Source organism: Vigna unguiculata, chromosome 11, assembly GCF_037176805.1.
Source record: "Vigna unguiculata cultivar grain cowpea cultivar isolate G323 ecotype 2 chromosome 11, ASM3717680v1, whole genome shotgun sequence".
NCBI classification, from domain to species: Eukaryota; Viridiplantae; Streptophyta; class Magnoliopsida; order Fabales; family Fabaceae; genus Vigna; species Vigna unguiculata.
In genome coordinates, this window is record NC_140802.1 from 7776950 (window position 1) to 7797802 (window position 20853).

Below are 20853 nucleotides of genomic sequence, written 5' to 3' on the forward strand. Positions count from 1 at the left end.
AAAAATAAAATTAAAATTAAAAAATATTTTAAATTAAAATAATAACATTAACTTAAAAATAATATATATATATATATATATATATATATATATATATATTCAATTTTTTATTTAGTATTTTTATTATCTATTCTCCTTCATTTTATTTTATTTAATATTTAAATTTATTTTAAAATAATAAAACTTTAAATTAAAAAAATTAAAATATATATATATATATATATATATATATATATATATATATATATATATATATATATATATATATATATATATATATATATATATATATATACAAGGAAGTCCGACTTCCGGTTTTTATGTATATATATTTTTTTTTCACTTTTTTTCCAAATTTAAAGTTTATTATTTTTTCTTAATTTTTTTAAATTTTTTTTTTAAATTTTTTATTTAATATTTTTGTTACTTATTTTTTTTTTTTTAAAGTAATTTATTTTAAAATTTATATGTTTTATAATTTTTAATATGTTTTTAAAAAATAAAATAAAATAAGTTAGAAAATATACATTTGAGAAAGAATTAAAAATATTTAAAATCACTTAATTTTTTTAACTACGGAAGTCGATTTTCGGTAATGTTTTTTGTTTTTCGGAAGTCGACTTCCGGTAATGTTTTTTGTTTTCCGGAAGTCGACTTCCGGTAATGATTTTTGTTTTCTAGAATTCGACTTCCGATAATGATTTTTGACTTCCGAAAGTCAACTTCCGATGATATATTTTGACTTCCGGAAGTCGACTTTCGGTGATATATTTTGACTTTCAAAAGTCATATTTTGACTTCCGAAAGTGAACTTCCGAAAGTATTTTTGGATTGTGATGTCCGTGAGTTTCCTTAAATAGTCAAAGGATATTTTGGGAATTTAAAAAAAAATTGGAGGTGCAAAAGAAATGCTTGGAGGTGTAAGAAGAAAGACCCAAGAAAGTCTCCATCTTTACTCAACCTTGTTCTATAATTTTTTTCTAAATTAGATGAACCAAAGTTGCTTCACAAATATTTTCTTTTAACTTCATTGGTTGCTTCAACACACTCGTTTCTAAGTTCATAACAAAATTTGCCACAAGTTCACCTTAATTCGATCAATCTGGTAAACACTTTTGAAGATAAGTGAGAATCTTTAAGCACCTTCATGGGATGGTTTGGTCAACTTGCACTAGACATCAAAATCTTAAACAAAGAGGTAACATACAATCATGTAGCTATGATATTTAGGCTAGGACAATTCTTTAACAACTTGTGCAATAAGCTAGCATAAAATCTTAGTCACCTAGAGAACAAAGTGAAATTTTTATACAATTAGAAAATTTGAAGCACTTTTGCAATTCAATAAGGGTTGACACCTTTGAGAAAAAAAGAGTTCACTAAAGATAAACATAAGAAGGTGCAAGAGAAACCTCAAGAAAGTTAATGACCATTAATCACCACACTTAAATGCCAAAGATCAAGAATCTTGTAAGAAGTTCTTAACTCTTATTAGAATAAAAAATTTCATTATCACCACAATTATGGACACATGATGAAAGAAGGTGTAACCATGAGGCGGATCAAGCTAGGTCAGGCCAACACTAGGCTAGGCCGAAGCAAGCTAAGTCGAGTCAGGCCCATTTTATGATCGGTTGAGCCCATGATCGGTTGAGCCCATGTTAGGCCGACTTGGATCAATCCCAAATCATTCATAGAGGTTATTCGACTCCGCAAAGTTCTTCGTTCTGGGACCGGTTCACTTAGTTCTGGTTGTGCCATTTGAAATGCAGAACAAAGCAATATCATACAGTACCAGAGTTAGTGGAAAGTGGGATAACCTCCACTTTGATCTTCTTTTGTTTGATTCATTTTTTTCTTTCCATTTTGGTGGTCTAAACAACTAAAGAAGAAAAGGAAAAGGCATGGATGTTTCCTTCAAATAAAAGAGCTGACAATAAACTCAAGCATATTAAAAAATGACATGACTAAGATTCAAATCTACAACAAAAATATTATGAAGATTCAATAAAGGACCTTGAACAAAAACAAAATAACACAATAATCAGTTACCTCTACAGACAATATAAACATTAATGGAAGACATCGGCAAGGTGGCAGCCAAAGCAGGAAACTCGATGTTCTGCAAAATGGATAGAGTTACAATTGTCATATATCATTCGATTTTCTCGACTGCACCTGTGACCTATTTCTGGAGTTGTATTCTCTTATCCCTTATTGGCAAGTCAATGGGCTTCTGTGCCGCATGTGGATGATCAGGGCCCTTGTAAACCTTCAGGTGGGTGAATAGTCTCCTGCCAAGCTAAATAAAACAAGCAACCCTTGATTATAGTGGATTCAACAACAAACTGAGCATTATTTTTACAGAAATAAATAACTAAATCAAAGAGCATATAGCATATGAAGTTAACCATCCTTAGAATATAAAATTACCAACGTAAACCTAGTAAATACTATTAACGATGAAAACAAGAGTTTTTCAGTCCTGAAATACAGAAACACCAGAAAAAAGGACTCTTGCGTTGAACGCACAAAAAGAAAATCATGTCCTTTCATAATCATGGGTAATCTCTGACCTTCAAAATATCCAAGCATTCCTTTCAATTACAAAGTTTAAAATCTTTGGCTAATTTACAATCCTGGGATTTCACTTCACTCTTGACCATTAAATTCTTCCATCATACATGGGGCTGAATCTTACATGTGACATGTCATGAAAATTAATCACATTATTTAGAATTGTCACTATCTTTACAATTACCATGCAACAACAACTCGGTTTAACATGTCTACTTCCGATATGGGCATGTCTTAGAAAAACTATTGAACAACACTTGAACTTACCCTCCCTTTTGGAAGCATGCCACGAACAGCATGTTCAATAATTCTTTCAGGAATTCTGTTTTGCAGCTGAGCAAATGTCTCCACCGTCATACCACCAGGTCTTCCAGAGTGTCTTCTATAAAGCTTTTGGGTCCTCTTTTTCCCAGATACAGCAATCTTTTCTGCATTTACCTTTTGAGCCCCAAGTTAAATAATAAACAAATTCAGACTTGGTACGGCATCACAAAACTTTATATGTAAATAACACATGTCCTTCACTCATCAATAGGAATAGAAGAAAATATATTTCGATACGTTCTTATTGCTTAAACCTTCACCCATAAGGTTTAGGCCGCTTAACACAGACAATCATGAGAAAAGTGAGAAACTAAGAAGTGATATTATCATTAGTATAGAATATTTTCAGAAAGGAGATCGTATTTCCTTAATAAATCTTTTCATTTTTCTTCTAGAAAAACTTTTTATCAACGAAATTTGAAAACTATTTTTGGATCATAAGTTGTCCTCAAGCTTATATAATTAAAATCAATCATCAACTGCAATATTGAATAAAATATGTTTACAATATAGAGAAATTGGGAAAGTTAAATGCAGAAGAATCCCTATCTTCAGATTTACAAATTGACGATTAACTGATTATGTAAAAGAATAATGCTTTTGCTGCAAGTTAAACAATCCAAAAATCATGTATTCAAACATAAAATGATTAAGTGCAGGTTAACCAGGATTTTTCCAAATATGATGCTAAAGCAATACATTGATTACAGCTAAAGTTGAGAACCAATATACAAATAATATAAAATTTAATTGAAGGTTCTGTAAAATAGGACATTATTACAGAAATAGAGTTAAAGATGATAACATTAACTTAATAAAACATGATATCTATGTTGCATGTAATTCATTTTCGTTGTTCCCTACTATTGCGAAAAGCCCAAGTCTCATATCAGCTTTATGCCATAACATATAGTATATAAGTGGAAAGTATACATTACCTTACAAGTTAATTTTGTGTAACTAAGTTAGGTTCAAATTCAAATCATAAAACCTACCATTTAAAAGAAAGATTAAAATGTAATAAACTCCTGGTAACTATTGGTCAATTCCAGAAACCCTAATGAATGTCTCTCCCTCTCTCCTTCTGAAATCCCAAGTATCCAAGAGACTATGCTTACTACCTCCACAAATTCCTATTCCAAATCTACAACTTCCCCTCCTAATCTTTCTATATACTAACCAATTAACAAAGAGTTTATACAATTGAAGTAGTACTTCCATTGCCACTTACAGACAGGGAGAACGCAGAAATATAATCATAACTACATGAGAAATAACCTATGCAGAACTACATACCACAATTACAAATGCACCCATGTCCACACTGGGTGTGTAGGTTGCTAAGTTTTTCCCTCGGATGTGAATAGCAATTGTAGAAGCTAATCTTCCAAGAACTTTATCCGTAGCGTCAACAACATACCATGTTTTCTCTGTATTTACATGATCCGCAGCTTTTGGATACCAGGTCTTGTTCCAAATGTCCTGCAATTTATTTTTTGGTTGGGGAGTTCAAATTCACCCAACAAAATAAAAAACATCAATCAAGTTAAAAATCTTTAAAAGACAACAACACGTACAGAAATTGCATTCAGACACTTAAATTTAACATCAGCATTCTTTTAAAATTCATAAAAAACACTAGGATACACCTTCAAACTAACTTTAATGGAAAAACTGACGTAAAGATTAAAAACCACTTAAAAAAATAAAAATTAAAATAAACGCAAAAACAAAAAGAATAAATGGTCAGTTCCTAAAATTGTAATTGACAGTCATATTAATCTTTACTATTAACCAAATTCAAAAAATCTCCCCAAGTATAACCCACCACTCATATTAGGTGACTTAAATGATAATGCCAAAATCTGCTCAGGGACCAAAATGACGACGAGTGATTAAATTTAACGACTTAGAGAAAATAAAGTACAATTTAATTAAATCTAAGAACTAAAGCAACAGAGAAAAATATATTAGAATTTAGTTAAACTTAGTGACTATTAAAGGTATGTTTGGATTAGCTTTGCTACAAAAAATTCCTCCCAAGAAAATGAAATTGACTTATTCATAAGTTAAATTACGCTTCGATAAATTAAGTTATACAAATTCTCTTAACTTGTGCATAAGTTTGCTAAGAAGTAAAGGTTTTCAGGGTTAATATATCGTTCAAACAAATTGAACATTTGCTACAAACAGAAAAAAAAAAATCACTTGCACATTCCCAAGATAAACTAATTAGAGAAGAAAACTCCATAAATTTCAAGTAGTCATGTAGACCAGTGACTTCAATTCCAAATTAGAAGACCACACATTCAAAGTAGAAACCGTTTGTCAAAAAAAAAATATAACAAAAAAAAAGAACGGTTGTATTGTACCGGGCCTTTGAATCGGGGTTCGGGCTCGACGCAGGCGAAGCGTGGGTCTTCGACTGGGGCAGCAGTGGCAGAGTCCTGTTGACAACGGATACGGGAATTTGAGGGTAAAAGGGTTCGAACAGAAGAAGATAATGTAAGCTTCGGAAGTGACAATTGGAAGCCCCCAAAGGAAGATTTTGATGAGGCTGCAACAACGTTCTTGTTGGAAAGCAACGGAGTAATAGAAGTTGAACCACACAGCAGCGCCATTGTTGAGGCTTCCTTCAGTGTTTGTTTGGATAACGTTTAGCGATTGAGCGATATGGGACTCGGAGAGATAAGTTATTGTGACAGTGCTCTTCACTTTTTTCTTTTTTAGTGGAAAATTTTTATACTAGGTTAAAATATGTACAGTCATCTTTTAGTGTAACATACTTTTGGCTTCATTATTATTACAATTATTCTACTTACAAAATTCGGAGTGAATTACCTTAAATTAAAAGTATATTTTAATTTTAAAATTTAAAAATGTGTTTAATTTTTTATGTCGACGGTTTCACAAATAGAAATGTTAAAATGAGTTAATCTGATATGTTTTACTTTTGATCTGCCAAAAGCAGGTCGAGTTAGATTGACAAACTACAAAACCAAAAACTACAACTCATCCCATCATAGAGTGGACCGACGGATTCTTCCCACGCCCACCCCCTACCTTGCCTCTTTTTTTTTTAATTTTTCTTTTTGTTTTAATTTTTATTCATAAAATTTGTTTGTATATATACAAATAAATAAATATTTAAATTATATTTAATCATATAAATTTTTTTAAAACTTTTAATTAATCAATTAAAAATTTTAATTGAATAAATGTATATTTATATGTTAAATTATTCTATTATAACTAATAATTGAAACTTAATTTGTAAGTGTTAATGATTTAAATTCTAATAGTATTGCATATTTACATTTCTATAAAAAACATAATGTAAAAAATTTAATATTTTACTTATTTTTAATTTAAAAATAAAAGTCAAGTTGTGGGTTAAACCAAAACGGATCGGTCAATTTTATCACCCATATTTGCAAGTAAAAATGATTGTGAAAGGTTATAATTCATCAAATTTAAAATTTAGGAACTTAGATTTTTTTTTTTTTTTAAATAAAATTGAGACTAAACCTTCTCTTCTAACTTGGAGAACAAAAACTAATTTAACCTCAAATTTTAGAAAAAAATTAATAATAAATAGTATGTTGCTTCGTTTATTTTTTCCTTAAGAGTTTGTATTAAGTTTTCTTTAGTTTGAAGTTTGAAATCATTTTCTAAATCTAACTTAAACTATTATGAGAGTTGTGTTTCCTCTTAAATGGAGATGTTTCACTACTATAGAACATGTTTTTGAATTAAACTTATTAAGACAATTTTTCAACCATCATTATATAAAGCATTATAGAAAATTTTGCTTTTATTACAAAAGTGTTACTGCATCTCATCTTATGACGGAAATTTTTTAGTCATCTTTATATTATATTGTGGAAAAACCTTTTTGCACTAGTGTTGGATTGAAGAATCACTTGTTTATGGTGTTACTAAATGGAAGTTCAACTCTTGAATTTGGTTTTGGGAGATGATTAAAGTAGAATGATTCATTTTCCCTTTCTATTTATTATGATTGTATATGCGATATTCATTTTCCTATTGAAAGTGCTTTCTAAAGACTACGTCGTTAAATATGGCCAGTTTGTTTGTTAGGAGGTACAACTTGCATGACTGGGAATAAAAGGTATTGAAGTTTAATTTGAAGAAGAACGGTGCATGATCTCAATACATATGCCAATAAAGAGTAACACTTCAAAGTATCATACACGTTACATCATTTTGCATTCTTAATCTAGCAAAAGGATTTTTCATTAATGGATTGATCATTTTAGAACAGAATGAATCCCTCTTAACAAATCTTCCCATTTGTGCTCCTTTGAAATTAACCGAGATAATTACTTTATCCCACTCCTTGTACTTGACCATCCTTTGGATCAAGTAGACCATGTCAAAATAAGCTCATTTGATATTCTCAATCAATCCTTAGGATATGTTGACAAGCAAAGATTTTAAAGAATGATAAGATTTTGAAGACATCTCTAAATTGTAGATGATGACTACAATGCTTCATGAGAAAGTAGTCATGATAATGTTTGTTGAAGGAATCTAAAAAATGTCTGAAAAATGAATGTTTTTCTTTTTGCTCAATGCAATACTACATCTCCCATTCCACTTATTTCATTCTTGTTTTTGATAGACCTCAATCACACTTATCTTTTAATCTCCACAAAGTTAAAAAGGTCATTCAAGCTAAGAATGTCACACCTTTATGCCTATTGCACGATTCCTTAATCAAACTAACACACTTCAAGTTGGTCTCTCTTATGCAAAAAGACATAATTAATGGATGTCACATGACTTGCTTCTGTTTACTAGATTCAAGTCCTTTGTCACTACTCTGGTGGTCTTGAACCAAAAAAGAAAGATTTTCAATGTGTCAAAAAGTTGTCTCATTAACTGTTTGTGGATACCATGTTTTCTCTATTTGATACCAAGATCACCATTGTGACACAAGTGTATCACTATTATCTTCACACAAAGACCACATTCAATGTCACATTACCTATATGCCTTCTTGTTTTTACATAGATGATAAGGGCTCCACCCCTTTACTGACTATACACAAAAAGGGAGAGAGAAATATAAAACAAAAATGACAATATTATGGGAAAGACTATACTTAAAAGAGAAGACAAAGAAAGAGCATAAGCTAATTGGGAGTTTTCAACAAAGGAAGATATGAAAGCTTAGAGAGAGCATCTCACGATGATGAGTTGTATATTTTTACAAAATCTCAACTTTAAGTTAACGAATTATAGACTTTTACACATCTAAACTTCAAGTTTATGAGTTGTAAATTTTTACAAATCTCACTATAAGCTAATGCATTACCGACTTTTATTTGTTTTGCTTTTAATTTTAAATGTAGCAAACTTTTACGAAATAAAGTTTTATTTTTCGATTTAAAGTTTCTTTTCGTCTTTTTAAATACATTGTAATATGTATTCAATTGATTAAAGTTTATATCTTGCTTATATGATCTGGATAATGAAAATTCAGTGTTATTGAAAAGTTTGACAATCCATCAAACTTATACATTATGATATATTATCTAAAAAGTTTGTTGGTATGTAGGACAATGAAATCTCAAGTTTAAACTTATTGTTTTAAGTAAGGATGGCAATGGGGTAGGACAATGACAAGTTTCATTATTTCATACACATCCGCAAAGAAAAATATCATCCCTATTTCTATTCACATACTTATACCTAACAAGTATAACATTTTTATCTTATCTACATCCCCATTTGGTAACAAGTATGCCCATACTCGCGTTCTTACTATTGCAATATCAATTAATTAATTTTTATAAAAAATTTAAAAAATTCACCACAAATGAAACATGATATTATCAAATATTCAATATTAAAGGGACATATACAAGAAAAAGTATCTATAGTGATACTAATATTCATCACTAAAAATAATAAATATGTCACTAATACCATCTTGTAACAATAATTAAAATGTCACTAATATATTTGTCACTATTGTACTTGTGACAATATTTTTATATATCACTAAAACTAAAGTATATTGTGACAAAAATAATTGTCACTAATAATTTTCTATAATAGTGACAAAAATACACTATCACTAAAATTAAACTATATTGTGGTAAAAATAATTGTCACTATAGTAATTTGATGTAATAATGACAAAAATACACTATCACATATACAATAAATTAGTAGTCACTAATATATATTTTATATATAATAACAATATCAATTAATTGTCACTCTTAATACTCTAATTACTATTATATATGTGACAATATTTTAAAATGTCATTATTATTTCAAATATTTTAGAATAATTATGAATTATTTTTATAATTATGAATTATTTTTTATAATTATCATTAGAAATTATGTTAATATTTAATTGTCACATTCCTTCCATATCACAATAAATAGACAAATAATTGAAAAGTATTAAAATAAATAACAAAGAAAATAAATGTACATCAAATATAAATATTAAAATATAAAGTATCAATTACATTTTGAATGACAAAAAAGATACACTATAAATATATACTAATAATCCAAATATAATACATATGATCATTTATAACTCTATTTCTAAATTAAGTGTTCTTTTTTGTACATCTTCATCTTGACTTCGAACAAATTGTTTCGTCACCTTTCTTTTTGCCATTGATGTATTGTGTATACCCTTTGAATGATTCAATTGTATTCCAACACAGATTTAAAGTGTTTTCCCCAAGGAACAAGTTATTTTTCAATTTCTTCTCCATGTACCTCAATCCCCTTCATCAAATTATCTTGTAAAATATTGAAATAAAATAATTAACATCATGAATATATCTACAATGCCAAACAATAGCAAAAAATAAAATCAATTTTAATCAACTTTAAACTCACCTACAATAATAAGGTAGTAGGACATAAAGATTCAAGATTGGTGTACTTGGGTGAAAGTAAATATGAAAACAATGAATTAGGATGCCATTAAAGAAAAATATTAACATTAAAGAAAAATATTGAGATACATATATGTTTATAAGGTTAGGTTATGATTATTTTCTTCATAAGAAAATCTACATACACAAAAATAAAAAACTCCTGATTTTTAATAAAATAAAAATTATTTATATAATAATCAAACTATTTCCTTTGATAACATGGCAGGATGAACCAAAATCAAGGGTGTCAAAACGAATCAATCGAACCTGTTTTAGCCCGACCTACTAATGACCAACAAAAAATAGATCGAGTCGGGTCAACCTGTATAATTAAAATGGGTTGAAGAATCAAACTCGTCCTATAACTGATGGACTGGTGGGTTGGCTCACTAGTTTTGAAGCACCCCCACACATAGTGTAGAAACCCTAATCCAAGAAAAGCAAAATAAGGGGAATCAAGGCAAATAAGGATAAAATCACGAAATCCAAAAAATAATGGCAAAACAAAACCAAGGTGTGAGAACTACCATTGTGGGAATCGTCGAAGATGAGAAGATGTTGGGGCGATCGCTGGATGACAATTCTACGATGCAGCGACAAAGGCACAAGCTCGAGTGGTGGCAGCATCAGCGACATAGGTAGAATACGTGCAAGCTTCGATGCCAAAGGATTCCAAGGGCGATATGGAGGTGACTATATTTGGTGAGCGTGGCCAGCGAGCTAAGGGAGAGGACGTTCCAAGGGTGCAAACAAAGGTTGTGATAAAACCCCAATGGTTGACATCCTCATTGAACAAAGACGCTTGATAATGTCCATTTTTACCTCTTTTTGTGTGTTTATTGTCATGAATAAATCAACTCTTTCCTAACTTTTATCTTGTTATATCCTCAAGTTTTGTGTGTTTTATTTTGTATTTTAGTTGTTTTATACTTGTTTTGTCTCTAATCTCTCCTTTAAGTGTGTTAAATAAGTTAATAAGAAACATTTGTGGTGGAGGAAAACAAGCTAGAACTCAAGAGAGCATGATTTGACAAGAAAATATTGATTTTGAAGCAAATACCTACATCGGGCGCCGCTAGAATACATAATGTTGTCAAATTGCCCAAGGCTGAGCGATGAAAAACTAGGGCTGAGCACCACAAGGCTGAGCAGTGGTGAACTGGGGATGAACGCCACAAGGCTAAGCGGTGGAAAGTGGGGCTGAGCGCCATTCAATTCGTAAAACCTGGTGTTGAGCGCTACTGAGACAAAGCTGAGCAGTAACGTCGTTGACATGTCAAAAAATGAGTTTTTAATCTTGTTTCTCGTGAGGGTTTGGACCATGCCTCATTTTGCACGATAGAGAAACACTTTTGGGTGCTTGGAGAGCCTATTGGAGGTTGCTAGGGGTGTTGGGAAGCTCTCCCACTCCTCTTTAGGTCTTCTCCTCCATTTATGGTTGTTTTTCCCCCTTTTGGGGTTGGAGAGGAAGATGGGTTGCAATTAGGAGATAGAGAAAAGAATGGGAGGCATAATTGGAGCGTATAGTGGTTGCCAAGAACCTTGGAAGAGGGCTTGCATTGTCTCTTTGGTTTCCATTTCTTCCCTATCTTTTCTATTTGTAAACCCTAGGTTCTCCACCATGGAGAGCTAAATTTATGTGTTGAGATTAGACATAATGAACTGAATCTTATGCATTTTAAGATGTTAATCCATATGCTTTTCCATTTCTATGTTAGTATTTGATTTCCATGCTTAATGCTTTATTTGGTTTAGCCACCCATGCATGATTTGTAGTTCTTGAGGTGTTGGAAAATGTCTTTTGAACCTATAACTGAAATTGAATGCCTAATGGAGCTTGTATCTAGGGATAAAACATGATTCATTAGTAATCTTAATACTCTTAAACTTGATGCATGATTTCACTTGTTGAGGATTCAAGGAATTGGAACTTGATGAGTTATCATAGACTCAAAGTCGCTAAGAATAGGATTTGAGTATTTTTATGAGTTGATTTTGACTTGAATATGAAATTGAGATGTTTGTGAATGCATGGGAATGAAGTGAATGAAATATAGTCGTGACAATTGTAAATATATTATGTTAAAATTATGTTGCACACCAATTGTTTGATAAAATACCATAAAGAGTTTTTTAGTGTTTTTGTGAACTTTGTTGTCTAATTGTGTTGTGAATTGTGAGAGTAGTCATGTGTTGAACAAGTTCCAGTGGAGAGAATGATATTTATTACTTGCTATGTGCGACTGATGCACTTGCCGTTTTTCACATAACAACGCTCACCATAAACTGAAGATGGAGGTGCAGAGCTTGCGATGGTGCATGACATTGTGTGCACCTCCTCTCTAGATCTCGCATGGTGGTGGTGGCTACCAATGTGTTTGTGTGTGGTGGCGATAACTCGCATCGTGTTTTGTGGCTTGTGAGTGGTTGGTGTGCTTCTGTTCTTAATTATAGACCCTAACCTAGTCCAACAAGCATGTGACTCAGTAGTGCAACATGCCTTTCTCTTTGGATAAATGGGTTGTGGGCTGGCCTACCTTGACCTGCTGACTAACCTGGCAGGTTGACTGGTTATGCGAGTCGAGCTGTTTTGGGGTAGCGAGTTGAAATTTTAACCCGACTCATCTATTTTATTTCGGGTTGACGAACTGACCTATCGAGCCTAACTCACTTTAACACTTATAACTAAGATCATTAATGTGACCTTGATGATAAAAATCTTAAAAACTAACAAAAGTGTTGTAGGCAACTACCTTTGAGGATTATAATAATATCCTTAATCAAATTGGGGTGGTAGTCATACACTTCAACAATGTTTAAACTTTTTAAACCTAAATATTTCTTGGACAAGATTCACTAAATAATTAATGATTTTAAACAAAAGTGTGAAGAACTCTAAATATACTATCATGATTGTTTAACAAAGTCTTTTAATTATACGTGATTTTACTTCTCTTTTCGGACTAGTGCAATTAAGGTTTCATGTTGTTTGTATATTATTGCATCAAATTTGATCTTATTTGATTTATGTTTGTAATTTTTGTAATATAGATTTTTTTTTATCAACAATGAATATATTTATATATAATAGAACACTAGGGATGCTCTAACCCATATACAGAATAAATACATAATTAAATAGCACTACAAAACACCTTAAAAAGGTTTAGCACAACATCTTTAATAGAAGTCCCCTTGTACCTTCCCAAAACAGTACTACATAGTCTTAGAAACTACCTATGTATACCACTTGCCAAAACAAAGTAGCCACACATGACAGTTAAAGTAAACAACCAGATTTACATCAAAACCAAAATGTTTCACTTGTGATCTTGATGTAGATCAACCTGTAAAAGTTGTCGTAATCGATTATTACTTTTGCGCCTCCAATTGTTGCTTCCTTAATGAACCTTGAAAGGAGTATGTTGTTACTTGACTGCAATTCTTTACTATTTGTATGCTATGATTAGACCATCCTTGTTACATTTCATATTTGTTGAATCTGTCTAGGCCATACTCATCCTGAATTTACTACAAAAGACAAATATAACTTCAAACTAAAAGTCCAACTAGGTTAAACTGCAAAGAAAAGATATTTACTTCCAAATTCATGCTTTTTGATAGGGATTTGTGTTCATACCCAGTCTTAATGTGTGGTGGAGTTTATATTTTCCATGTGACAGATTGAATGCACCCAATTGGGTAAATGATCTAGTTAGAATAGGAAAAATTAACATTACTAATTTTATGTTTCATCCAAGCCTAAGCATTTAGTTGTGGCAAAGGAAAAATATCATTTGCATCCACTTTCCTTTGCCTAAACACTATATTATTTCTATGATCACATATATTCTTTATAATTGCAAACCAAACATCATTCCATAACTTGTTTCCTTTACTATTAAGGGTCAATAGATCAAAAAGTTGAAAGTGATTCTTTAGTTGATTATGATGCGTTGTACTCACTTCTACCCATTTGCTACATGTATTCCAAATCTTATGTGTTATATTATAGGTAAGAAATAGATGTGCATTAGTCTCTTCTTCCAACCCACACAATACATAAGTTACATTACTTAATTGAACTTATCTCCTCTTAAGATTTGTCTTTGTTGGTACCTTAACCATGATTTCCTTCAAAGCAAAAAATTGTACAAATGGAGTTACCTTTACGCTCCATAACATTTTGTACAAATATGAGTTTTCACCAATGTAGGGGTTTTGTATTTTTTTTCATATCCATATTTGATAGTATATGTACCTTCCTATCTTTTCAAGTCCATTCATCCTCTTTATCATTCTTTATTATTATTTGTTGTATTAGGTGCACAAACTCTTCTACTTGAGGCAACTATCAGACCATTCTCTTCTCCACTTTACTCTCCATTCCATTCATTATTCACCTATTTCCCAAACTCTTTTAGTATAGTACCACTTTTATAGAAGTCTTGAACATCTTGTATAATTTCCTTATTTATAAGATCCCAAAATTTCTTGATGAAGCTGAAATTAAATTCGTCTGAACCAAAGACTCTTAGTGCTACCACATTCTCATACCTCTTTAATTTCATTTTTATCAAACCTTTGATTAACATATTATTATCTTTCCTGTTATTTGTTGGAAATTGATATTATCCGGCCAAACTCCAATGTCAAAGAATGTGAGTTTCCGTCAATATTTCCATTTGATTTAATGTTACTATTATATGGATTATTTCATTATACTTAATTTTGTTTGTGAAATTTTACTTGGATTATACTATAAAATTTATTTTATTATTTTCAAATAATTTTATTTAAAAATTTAAAAATACTTAACAGAAGAAAAATATCCGTACATATCTAAAAATTATGCGGGTATCAAAATAATTAGTGATTAAATTTTAAGTGCACATTTCACTTATGTCATGAGAAGTATTTAATTATGCATTCGTATTTTATTTGTAATACAAGAATACTTTGACAATTGTTTAATTTACTAAAGGATTTTTTTATTTTTATTTTTACATTAATTATAACTTACAATTTTTTCCTTATTTATTTTCTTCTTTTAATCCAAACAATTTTTCCTTTCATTCCATTTATCTTTTTCTTTTCTTTCCTTTTTTTTCACTTCTACACTCTCTATTTCCTTATCCAAAAAAGTTAAACTCTCCATTTCCTTATCAAAAAAGTTAAACTTTCTATTTCCTGATCCTAAAAACGTTAAACATGTGGAACATAAAATTGATCATATTTAAGACTTAGTCCTACTCATAATTTCGTAAAAGCAATCTATTATTTTAGTTATGTTTTTTATTCTAATCTTCAAATAATTTAATTACAAATATAAAATATTAATCTATCAACGAACCATCAAACATCACTTTCTTCTCCTTTCTATCTTATTTAACATAAGGGTATGTGAATCCATCGAATTTAAGATCAATTTTTATTCTTATTATACATATAAAATATCAATTTATTAATGAACAGTCACACAACAATTTTTCTTCCTTTATATCTTATTTAACTTCTAGAATATCTCCAATGTAAGGTATATCTTATTATAATACTTTTCCAGTAAAACTTTTAAAATTTGTAAAGATTACATAGACATATTCAAAGTAGAAGAAGACAGACGATAATTTCTTGTAACATAGATAATATGCTGTTAGGAATATCCTTCCCCGTCCACTTACTTGCATTATTTTATTACAGACAACGTGTTAGAGTCTAATTGTAGAAACACATTCAAAATTTAGTACTTCCCGGCAGTTTGTTCCTGGATATTATAATTTATTTCCTCATCACTTTTTCGAATTTTTCTGGAAGTTCACGTAAATAGATTAAAGGTGAGATAATTTTATAATACACAGGTGAATGTAGATTTTATTTTATAAATTATAAAATTAAATTAAGTTTAAAATTTATTTTTTAATAAAATTAAATATATATATATATATATATATATATAATTATATATATATATATAAATAAATAAATAAATAGTTTAAATTGTTTTGGTCTAAACCATCATTTAACAGATAATAAAAATTTAATTTCACCAAGTGAAGAGAACTATTTCAATTATTTTTAAATTTTAAAGATAAAATGTATTAAAATTTGACACGGGTTCCACTTTTTTCTCCTTATTAAAAATATATTTAATTCTTTTTCTACTTTGTCATTTTGGATAACCATTTTTTGACTTTTAGATTTTGAAATTTAGAAGTTATATCTTTTTAAATATAGTTTTCCGATTACACAACGTAAAGATAAAAATGATTTCAAATTACATAATACAGAATTAAAAAAAATTATATAATCTGAAAATTATTTGTGACTTTTTTTATCTTGTAGTTTTAAAGTTTTTTTTGAATAAAAATGATTTTTAGATTATATAATTGGAAAATCATTTTTATTTCTAAATTGTATGATCTTAATATTATTTTTCAAACTTCTGAATCAAATAATCTAAAAGGATAACATGATAATTTTTGTTTATAGAAGTACAAGAAGAAAAGTATGAAAGTGTCAGCAGTTTGTCTTGTTTTACACTCCATTCTATAAAAAAAATTGTGGAAAAATTTAGATCCACGTCAGCAAATGCAATTAAGGTTCAAATTACGGCACAAAAGCGTGTTTTCTAAGTGGAAGTTGTTCTGTCAAGTGCCAGCTATGGACCATTTTGCCCAGAAACAGGAGGAGAACGTGTGAAGCATGCCACCGTGTTTTTATAAAACATGTCATTAACAGCGACCAACCCTTATCATTAGATTTTCCGAGATAGATAAGTGCTAAGTGCTTTAAACGTGGGTGATTTTGACTTGACAAAAGAGAGAGAACAAGCATATCCAAAACATCCTATCAATTTATTACATTCTTGTACATGTATGTTCTAAACTGAAGGTTCAGTTTGTTTATGTCAAAGGTGGTTTTGTCCATTGAACAGTGATGTCTCTGTTCGGTGCTTATTTCGTCAGTGAGGTTGGCAAAGATGCAGCTGGAGTTGCTGGTATTTTTCCTCCTCTTCTTTCTGGGGTGATTTATTCTGGTTACAAAGATTGAAAACCAGAAGAAAAAACTTTACTTTTTGAGATTAAAGTTAGACCCATCTCTGTCTTGATCACGATATACTCTTCTTGGATTGCAGGTAACATGTTTGCTTTTGGGTTGTTTTTATCCCCCATGTAAGTTTCTTAAAGTGGACACCTTTAACAATAATTGAACTGAGAAGAGTTTGTTGTTTATCTTTTCATTGATGATGATAATAACTCTTGTTCTGTTCTGAACTCTAGACCTACATTTAGGAGGATCATCAGAAATGGGTCAACAGAAATGTTCTCAGGGTTGCCATATGTTTATTCTCTCTTGAACTGCTTGATATGCTTGTGGTATGGCACACCTCTTATATCTCCTGATAATCTGTTGGTGACTACTGTTAATACAATTGGGGGAGTCTTTCAACTTGTGTACATAACCCTCTTCTTGGTTTATGCTGAGAAAGCAAGAAAGGTTAATTTTTTGATGAACTATTGGAGTCTTGTGAATGATAAATGCAACAAAAAATTGGTTTATTTTCTTAAGCTGTTGTGTACTATAAACTGTCATTTGATAGGTGAGAATGCTTGGATTGCTCTTAGCAGTTTTGGGCATATTTGTGATCATACTAGTTGGGAGCTTGCAAATTGATGATAGTGCAATGCGACGGATGTTTGTGGGACTCTTGAGTTGTGCTTCTCTCATTTCAATGTTTGCCTCTCCATTGTTCATAATTGTATGCTTGTCATTTCCTAGCCACCAATCTTTTTATCAGTTTCTGCATCTGTTAGCTTGGTGAGTTTGTTTTATTTTGTCTGTGTAACTTCTCAGAAATTGGTCATTCGGACAAAAAGTGTAGAGTTTATGCCTTTTTATCTTTCACTTTCCACCTTCCTGATGAGCATCTCCTTCTTTCTTTACGGATTGGTCAGTTATGATGCCTTCATTTATGTGAGTTCTCTTTCAGCTTGTTTGTTCTTGAGATACTCATTTTAGTTTCAAATCTCTTTTTTCCTTTGTTGATTTGATATGAAATATATCTGTCTGTGTTTGATTTTGTAGGTGCCAAATGGGATAGGAACTGTTTTGGGAATTGTGCAATTAATATTATATTTCTATTACAAGAGTTCATCCAGTGAAAACTGCAGACAACCCTTGATAGTGTCGTATGAATGATCCATGCTGGTGAGTGTTGGCAAAGTGGAGGCATAGGCAAATGCATCATGAATGATTACGATTTATGTGTTTGAAATGTTTTCCATGAGTTGAATGAGTGAACTTTTTATGGTTTTGAGTGTGAAGTTTTTCCACGCAATTCATGGAGATGTTTGAATTGAATTGGAACTTTTCATAATATTTTAATTTCATTTCTGGCTGTGTCTTCCTTTGTCAACTTTCTATTGTTGCTATCTGAGAATGAATATGATAGAAACCAACTAGTATACAAGAATACTAATTGTGCAATTCGCAAAAATATCTCCATCGGAAAAATCTCTCCCTGAACAAATGTTCTAGTGGGAATTGAATTCGTAATTTTGACTATGATATCAATTGTTGAATCGGGTGTTTATTACTAGATAAAAAGTTAGCTGATAATCAGAGTGGAACTCTCTCTATTTAAGAGTGGAGTAGTCTAAGCATCACAATTCGATTGTGACTCGACCTATCTGACTTTCATTACAGGACAATTGTCTTGCTAGGAATTACACATTCTTCTATTGTGACTCAGTCAACCTAAATTATACCATGGAACAATTGTGGAACCCGTAATAATGCTAATGATCAATTATAGCAAAATTGCATGTGAGCTTGAACTATGTAGTTAAAAGTATTTTAAGAAGCAAGATTAGGGCCATTAGGTGACTGAAGGAAGAAACATAAAAGAATAGTGTTAACATTTGACATCTGCATAAAAATAGGATTTCCCAGTAAACCAAGTATTAAGTTAATAAAAAGTTGTAAATGATCTCCTACTCGAGAATGTGAGTTAAACTAGATGCCATTTTGTGTAGTTTCCACAATTTTCAGATAGCCAAAAACTTCCTTTACGTTCTATTTATTCTTTTCTTTTGTTACTGCAGCTTCCTAATGCGTCATTTATGAAATGATACTGAAATGGAAAATGCATCATTGAATTCTTGGAAAAAACTGCAATTTTATGAAATGATAGTTACATATTCGAACTGTGAAACCTCGTTGTCTGTCTGATACAACTTACAAGAGATAGAAAAACCCAGTAAGCAAGCACTAAAGTAAATCTCTTAGAGTAGTCCTCACTGTAACAGTTCCTACTTCCTGCATCAAACAGAATAAAAGTTAGACATAAACAAATGCAGCAAAAATGTTGCCTGAAACTGAAACAGTGACATTCCTGTAATTCAGTATTGTGAAGCAAATACTGTTGCATCCTATTCAGCAACAAGAAGTTATAGTGGAAGAAAATTCAAACTTTTTTGTGTCTGCATTTATGCTTTCATATAAAACGAACACAAACAACCCAATTTTGGCAACAAATGTTGGGTGTGTAGAAGAGAATTTGAGTTTGATTCTCATTGAACATATATCCATGAGGGAGGACTAAGAGTTTTAGGTGTGATTAAGCTTCAGAACAAAGATCACTCCCACAAGAGCAAAACTTGTAAGGATACATTCAAAGATCCTAATGTTGCTTATTAAGAAGTTATTATATCCTATATGATGAGTAGACCAAGGTGATAAAGAAGTACCTGATGTGAAGTTTCCATGAAGTGGTGAATTTCATTGTGTGAATCACGAAGAAGTCTTCCTCTTTCATCATAGAGAATGAGGCCACTAAAACTTGGCAACTCACACTTCTCCCCTCTCAATATTGGTCTTTGCCACACCGGAGATTCTGAGTTATGGCTTTGCCACCCACTTTGAAGACCCTGCTGCCTTTGTAAGCCAAGTAATGGGGATCCCCTCTCTCTCTGCCATGCAATATTCTCCTCCAATTTCCTTGCTCTGCTCCACAACATTGACCCCATCAGAACCCTCTTCACTGAAATCCACCCTACACAACTTTTCTCTGACCATTCTGTAGTAGTAGTAGTAACAGTAGTAGTAATAGTAGAATTAGTGTTTGTAATAGTGCTATTCTTTTCATTCTCTTCATCTAAAGCACCCTCTTGGTGTACAATCTTATTGTTAATGGCCTTCCTTCTAAGTGTAACAACAATGCAGAGGCACAGAAGAGCAAGGCTTGCACATGCAAGAAGAAGAACAGCACCTAGTGTTGAAATCTTCAATTTGTCTTCCAAATCCCATAGAGATTCCATGAGTTTTCTTCTTCCTTTTTCTACTTTGAGCATGACAAAGTGAAGTGAGGAGGAGCCTAGGTTGTTTTAGCGGAGTATGTTCGGTAATTAATGTAGAATAATGAAAGTATGAAACATTGATGGTGATGTTGGCATGTTGGGTTGGCAAGTTTCATATGAGGTCCACCGCTAATGGAAGTGCTGAAATTTGGGCCCCAAAAAACGTCTCTGGTGTGTACTTAATATTGCTACCCGTTGAATTGAAAGGTGGCTCACCGTTCAATGATTAATAAAGGCTTCCCACGAGAATTCTGTGGTTGTCATCAAGTGATGGAAAACTCAGTTTTGGATCTTTGGGAATGGGAAATAGAAGCTGTGTGCTTCTACTCTCTACACAGATCATGGAAAAGTGAAATTAAAGCTGTGATTATGAAAAATCTCATCTAAATTAGTGATTAACCGATAATGATTGTGCCCAATTATAAGATTTTGGTTTAAAAAAAGAAACTAAAACAGAGGACGTGAGTTTAACTTCTCCACTAACAAAATACTATATCCATTAGAAGATTAGTTGGATAACAAATTAAAAAAGTAAACAAAAATTTATTTTCAAAATTTAACTGTTTTTTTAACTAAAATAATTATCTATAATAAACATTATTTGCAAAATAAATAAAAATTATCTGTAATAAAATTATAAAATGTTTTATATTTG

General features: G+C 31.0%; 3 protein-coding genes across 4 annotated transcripts; 1 reads left to right on the forward strand and 2 right to left on the reverse strand.

The window, feature by feature from the left end:
- Window positions 1-1911: 1911 nt before the first annotated feature.
- On the reverse strand, window positions 1912-5609 carry EMB1473 (Ribosomal protein L13 family protein). Its single transcript, XM_028053072.2, has 4 exons — window positions 5274-5609; window positions 4198-4383; window positions 2845-3015; window positions 1912-2302 (listed from the first exon to the last, which is right to left on the reverse strand). The coding sequence occupies exons 1-4, from the start codon at window positions 5520-5522 to the stop codon at window positions 2186-2188; spliced, it is 723 nt and encodes a 240-aa protein (XP_027908873.1). The 5' UTR covers window positions 5523-5609; the 3' UTR covers window positions 1912-2185.
- A 10917-nt stretch (window positions 5610-16526) lies between these two features.
- Window positions 16527-18256, forward strand: LOC114169922 (bidirectional sugar transporter SWEET2-like). 2 transcript variants are annotated; one of them, XM_028055321.2, is made up of 6 exons: window positions 16527-16837; window positions 16976-17012; window positions 17121-17337; window positions 17441-17599; window positions 17695-17814; window positions 17926-18256. In XM_028055321.2, exons 1-6 carry the CDS (start codon window positions 16777-16779, stop codon window positions 18037-18039), a joined length of 708 nt encoding a protein of 235 aa, XP_027911122.1. In that variant the 5' UTR covers window positions 16527-16776; the 3' UTR covers window positions 18040-18256. The 2 variants fall into 2 exon arrangements, with proteins under 2 accessions (XP_027911122.1, XP_085525280.1); XM_085669154.1 differs by lacking the exon at window positions 16976-17012 and having other exon boundaries at window positions 16527-16975.
- Window positions 18257-18998: 742 nt separating this feature from the next.
- LOC114169924 (uncharacterized) lies at window positions 18999-20398 on the reverse strand. Its single transcript, XM_028055323.2, has 2 exons — window positions 19590-20398; window positions 18999-19158 (listed from the first exon to the last, which is right to left on the reverse strand). Exons 1-2 carry the CDS (start codon window positions 20190-20192, stop codon window positions 19111-19113), a joined length of 651 nt encoding a protein of 216 aa, XP_027911124.1. The 5' UTR covers window positions 20193-20398; the 3' UTR covers window positions 18999-19110.
- Between the last annotated feature and the right edge of the window lie 455 nt (window positions 20399-20853).

Excerpts from the sequence above, each read along its gene's own strand:
- EMB1473 (XM_028053072.2), bottom strand. The coding sequence starts at position 5,522 with ATGGCGCTGCTGTGTGGTTCAACTTCTATTACTCCGTTGCTTTCCAAC. Across the intron at positions 4,384-5,273 it reads AACCCCGATTCAAAGGCCCG|GACATTTGGAACAAGACCTG; the intron begins GTACAATACAAC and ends AATAAATTGCAG. Across the intron at positions 3,016-4,197 it reads TGGGTGCATTTGTAATTGTG|GTAAATGCAGAAAAGATTGC; the intron begins GTATGTAGTTCT and ends GGGGCTCAAAAG.
- LOC114169922 (XM_028055321.2), top strand. The coding sequence starts at position 16,777 with ATGTCTCTGTTCGGTGCTTATTTCGTCAGTGAGGTTGGCAAAGATGCA. Across the intron at positions 17,013-17,120 it reads GGGTTGTTTTTATCCCCCAT|ACCTACATTTAGGAGGATCA; the intron begins GTAAGTTTCTTA and ends TCTGAACTCTAG. Across the intron at positions 17,600-17,694 it reads CCTCTCCATTGTTCATAATT|AAATTGGTCATTCGGACAAA; the intron begins GTATGCTTGTCA and ends GTAACTTCTCAG.
- LOC114169924 (XM_028055323.2), bottom strand. The coding sequence starts at position 20,192 with ATGCTCAAAGTAGAAAAAGGAAGAAGAAAACTCATGGAATCTCTATGG. Across the intron at positions 19,159-19,589 it reads TCATGGAAACTTCACATCAG|GAAGTAGGAACTGTTACAGT; the intron begins GTACTTCTTTAT and ends TGTTTGATGCAG.